The sequence below is a fragment of the Fulmarus glacialis genome, unplaced genomic scaffold (assembly GCF_000690835.1).
Source record: "Fulmarus glacialis isolate BGI_N327 unplaced genomic scaffold, ASM69083v1 scaffold39436, whole genome shotgun sequence".
NCBI classification, from domain to species: Eukaryota; Metazoa; Chordata; class Aves; order Procellariiformes; family Procellariidae; genus Fulmarus; species Fulmarus glacialis.
In genome coordinates, this window is record NW_009218176.1 from 1 (window position 1) to 5,196 (window position 5,196).

General features: G+C 58.5%; 1 protein-coding gene across 1 annotated transcript; it reads left to right on the forward strand.

Moving 5' to 3' along the window:
• Window positions 1–1,200: 1,200 nt before the first annotated feature.
• Window positions 1,201–3,373, forward strand: PRADC1 (protease-associated domain containing 1; the record flags this gene model as incomplete). The annotated part of the gene is made up of 4 exons (XM_009579961.1): window positions 1,201–1,335; window positions 2,052–2,161; window positions 2,595–2,762; window positions 3,023–3,373. Coding segments are annotated over 4 exons (534 nt in total), but the record flags the coding sequence as incomplete, so codon positions are not given.
• Window positions 3,374–5,196: the final 1,823 nt, after the last annotated feature.

The following is a 5,196-nucleotide window of genomic DNA, read 5'->3' on the forward strand; positions in this document are numbered from 1 at the left end:
CGGTTGCGTTTCCCCTCCTGCACCCCGATTGGGGTGCATTTCCCCTTCGGGCACCCCGGCCCTATTGCATTTCCCTTCCTGCATCCCAGTCCGGGTACATTTCCCCTTGGTGCATCGCCATCCAGGTGCGCTTTCCCTCGGTGCACCCCGACCTAATTGCATTTCCCCATCCAGCACCTCGTTCTGGGTGCATTTCCCGTCCTACGGCCCCATCTGGGTGCGTCTTGCCTCCATGCACCGCGATCCACGTGCATTTCCCCTCCGTGCACCGCGATTCAGGTGCATGTCCCCTCCCTGCACCCTGTCTCCATTGCATTTCCCCTCCGTGCACCCCAATCCAGCTACATGTCCCCTCGCTGCACCCTGTCTCCATTGCATTTCCCCTCCGTGCACAGCGATCCGGGTGCGTTTCGCCTCCTGCACCCCAATCCGGGTGCATTTCCCATCACTGCACCCCAGCTCCATTGCATTTCCCTTCCTGCACCCCACTCTGGGTGCATTTTCCATCCCTACACCCCAGCTCCATTGCATTTCCCCTCCATGCACCCCAATCCGGGTGCATTTTCCATCCCTGCACCCCAGCTCCATTGCATTTCCCCTCCGTGCACCCCAATCCGGGTGCATTTCCCATCACTGCACCCCAGCTCCATTGCATTTCCCTTCCTGCCCGTGCACCCCAATCTGGGTGCATTTGCCTCCATGTACCCCAAGCCCGTTATATTTCTCCATCCAACACGCCAATCCAGCTGCATTTCGCCTCAGTGCACCCTGGCCCCATTGCATTTCCCCTGCCACACCCCAATCCAAGTGCATTTCCCCTTGGGGCACCCTAGCCCCATTGCATTTCCCCACCCAGCATCCCATCCCAGGTGTATTTCTTTTCAGGGTGCCTCAGTCCAAGCACTTTTCCCCTCTGTGCACCTCGATCTGGGTGCGTGTCACCCCTATCCCCTCCGTGGTCCGGCTATATTTTCCCCTTCCCTTTGTGCACCCCGGTTCCGGTGCCTTTCCCCCGTCTCCCCTGTGTTCCTGGGTGCTGGTGCATCTCCCCTCGCAGCTGAACCCAGAATTTTGGGTCCTCGGCCCCGGGGCCCGGCCAGGAGCTGGCATTGCCAAAGGGTGCGTTCCCTTCAGCGTGGTGCAGTTCAGGAGAGGTAGCTGGGTATTTTCCCTTTTTTTCAGGAATTTTTCCTTTTGTTTTCTCTGCCTCTCGCCTCTCTCCATGCACACCCAGGTTTACGCATCCATGAATACTTGTATTTCCAAGTGCTGAGCCCTGGAGACATCCGCTACATCTTCACCGCCACTCCGGCCAAGGATTTTGGTGGTGTGTTTGTAAGTATTAAGAACTGAATTTGTCTTGGGTCCCCCCATCCTAATATTTCTCCACTGCAGGGCCTGGTGATTTGAAGCCTTTTATAAAAATGGAGCTAATTGCTCTTCCGTGAACCTTCCCTTAGGAAGATGGCACACGCTGGTCCCTGCCTTGGGTCTCAGCAGGCTTTCCGAGGGGGAGTTTGGTCCCACGTGTGTCCAGGGAGCACATGCCCCCCTCTTTCCTCCTCCAAGGCCACGCTTTCCTCCTCCAAGGGCTGACAGGCACAGCCATGTCCGAGGAGGGCTGGTCGGGCTCCCATGGGGAACAGCAGAGATAAACCAACTGGTCTACAGATGTGAGACCTTTCCCTGAATAAACTCAGGGTCGGGATGGGGATGCAGGAGCAGATCTGCTAGGAAACATGTGGAAAGACGCTTTCTGGCTCTGCACATGTTCCCCAGGAGCACTTGTATGTACAGACAGTGCCGTGCCTCAGTTTCCCCTCCCCGTGGTCACACCAAGATCTAGACAAGCTGTTGAGCAAGGTCGGGATGGCTCTGCGGAGGCTGGAAAGGGGCAGCCAGCATCCCTGGGAGCCCTAAATCTCCCCAAAAGCACAGCCTGCACGGGGATGAGCAGGGCACAGGACAGCGGGGATGGCTGCGGTGGGGCTGGGGACGGGAAGCAGCCCCGATTCCCCACTCGCTCACCCCTGCCTGTCTCCTTCTCGGAGAACACAAGGTACGAGCAGATCCACCTGGTCCCGGCAGATCCCCCGGAAGCCTGCGGAGAGCTGAATAATGGCGTCTTCATCCAGGACCAGATTGCCTTGGTGGAGAGGGGGTACGTCTGGTGTCACGGGAGCTGTTTGGGGGAGACCCTCGGGCAGGAGGAGAGCTGCCCATGGGACAGCGGGTGATAGTGCCATTTTACCATCACCTCCAGCTTCTTCCCGTGACCCCATGTGGGTACACGAGGAAAACGTAAGGCTGCTCCTACCCCAGAGCATTTAATGTTGCATCTCTTAGAAAACAGCCTGCACTAAGTTGGAAAAAGCCCTATTTTGTTTTATTTTTTCTTAGGAGAAAGTGGCAGAATCTGGGCAGCCTGTGCCAAAAATACAGACTCGAAAGAGGAGCAGGGTTTGGGGGAGGCGCAGGGCCAGGGAGACAGTCCCTGGTTTGGGCATTTCCAGGCAAGCTTCGGCACCTTGCAGGTTTCGTACCCGCCAAGGATCTGCTTGTGGCCACCAAAGATTTGTCGCTCTCTGCCCCAGGGGTTGCTCGTTCCTGTCGAAGACGCGTGTGATCCAGGAGCATGGCGGACGGGCGGTGATCATCGCAGATAACGCCTACGATAACGACAGCTTCTACATCGAGATGATCCAGGACAGCACCAGGCGGACAGCTGACATCCCCGCACTCTTCCTGCTGGGCAGGGATGGGTAGGTGCCTCGGCCAACAGACATCTCATCTTCCCAAGTGTGAAACATCTCACGGGAAGGGCCAAGCGACAGCCTTGTCCCCACAAAACAGGGAGGTCCCAGTGATCAGCATGTCCCACCTGGGCTCAGTGAACCAGATTTTTAGTGGATTGAGTCACCATTAATCTGCAGTTTCTCTTTGAGCTGGTTTGTGGTTTATGCTCACGTCTGGGCTCCACTCCGGCGGCTCAGGTGTGCCCATCACCCCTTTATCTTTCCAGGTACATGATCAGACGCTCCCTGGAGCAGCATGGGCTCCCCTGGGCCGTCATCTCCATTCCCGTCAACGTCACCAGCATCCCCACGTACGAAATGATGCAGCCCCCCTGGACCTTCTGGTAGCAGCGGGAGGCTGCGGCGGATCGAGGACTTCTCGGTGGATCCCAGGAGCTTGCCCCGGGGACCAGGTTTGAGGAAAGGGTCCCAACGCGCTCCAGAGATCCCACCGCCCAGCGCCGCCGGATTCAGCAACGAGGAGATCTTTCTGCTGCCGCCGGCGTGTGGCTGAAGGGCAAACACCAGCACCCGCAGTGGGAACCTTGAGCCTGGCACCGAGCACCCTTTGTAGTGACTTTCTGGGAGGGAGGTGATGGCCCAGAGCAGGCCACGACTTCCCCGAGAAACATCTTAACGATGCGCGAGATGCCACCGGTAATTTGTGCTGCTGATTTAGAGGGATGCAGGATTATGTGGAGGAGGTCTGACAGGGATGGGAGGGAGAGTGAGATACAGAGTTGGTCTGTACCAGCCGGGCTCGCCCAACATCTGTATATTTTTGTCTGAGCTAATGAAGTCTGAACAAGTTTTAGAGAAAGGGGAGTTCCTCTTTTTTCATCAGCCAGGGGATGAAGGAACAAATCTCATCCCCTAACGACGTTTTTCCTAGTAAACTTCTCAAGGTGCCTCCTGCAGCCGGGTCAGGGCTCACGTCGGACCCCTGTGCAGCATGGAGGAGTCCTGCACTGCGCCAGAAACAGCCTCATGGCAGAGCATTGCCTCCGGCATCTGTCCCCAAGAGTGTGTTGGTCACAGACCCAGAGCCCAGACCTCGCTAGGTGTCTGTTCCCTCATCCCCAGACCTCCATGTCCCCACTGGGACCAGTCCCTGGATCGTAGTCCTCGTCTCTGCACTCACCACCCTCCAGTTTACCAGTACAAACAACACGGCCCCGCTTCTCACCAGTCTCGGTTTATTACGAACACTGAAGGGGACACGGCCCCGGGACGGCTGGGGACAAGCAGCGAGGTGCAGGGCTGGAGGTGATGGTAGTGTCAGAGGTGCCCATCTACAGCGTCACTCTCGGTCCCGCAATCCAGCTGCCAATGGGCCCAAAGGCAGCAGGGAAACAGCTCCCCAAAATCCGAAAGGGGAGGAAAATACCCCGGGCACATCCCCAACCTGCTGCCCGTCCGTCGCTTGGAGCCGTCTCCTCCCTCCGGCCGTGTGGTCCACAGACGGGGACACCGCGCACCGTGGTGTGGCCTCATCGGTGGCTGGCAGCATGGGGTGGATGACAACGCTCAGCTGCCGGTGACGTCTCCACGCGGGGCCACTCGGTGCGGGGAAGCACACAGCACTCCACTGCATCCCTGGGGACAGCGGCTCCCGCTCGGGTGCATCCTGCTCCCAAAGCAGCCCGCAGACAGACGGTCCGGAAGGACGGCTCGCTCTCCGCAAAAATCCAAAACATCTTTTGGGTTTTGGACGGGGCGACTTTGCTTATGCAACACCGTAGCCCGTGTCGGCTCTGGGCTAGCAGCAGCCTGGCTGTTCCCCCTCCCCGAACAGCCCGGCAATCGCTGCACGGGGCTTTGCACCACGTAAAGGACGGGGCCGAGGCGGGAGGGAGGTGTCTGCCAGGGATGGCCCCGCTTTCCCCACTGGATTCGTGGGGACACCCGTAAGGTGTCTCTGTCCCACCTGCAAAATCGTTTTGCCCCTTCGGCTCTGGGCTAGCAGCAGCCTGGCTGTTCCCCCTCCCCGAACAGCCCGGCAATCGCTGCACGGGGCTTTGCACCACGTAAAGGACGGGGCCGAGGCGGGAGGGAGGTGTCTGCCAGGGATGGCCCCGCTTTCCCCACTGGATTCGTGGGGACACCCGTAAGGTGTCTCTGTCCCACCTGCAAAATCGTTTTGCCCCTTTCTGCTCACCGAGCCAAGGCATGGAATGGAGTATATATAAGGACCCCAGCTCCTTAGTGTGTAGATAGTGCTAATATAGACATTAAATAGTACCCCTCGTGCACAAACACACATACACACACATGCACGCGCGTTCCCCTCGTCCCTGCGGGGTAGGAAAGGCCATGCTCCTCCGCACCCACGGCCGGCACAGACACGGCGGAGCAGCCTCGCAGGTGGCCACAAGGTGACCATCGTGATGTCCCAGGGGCT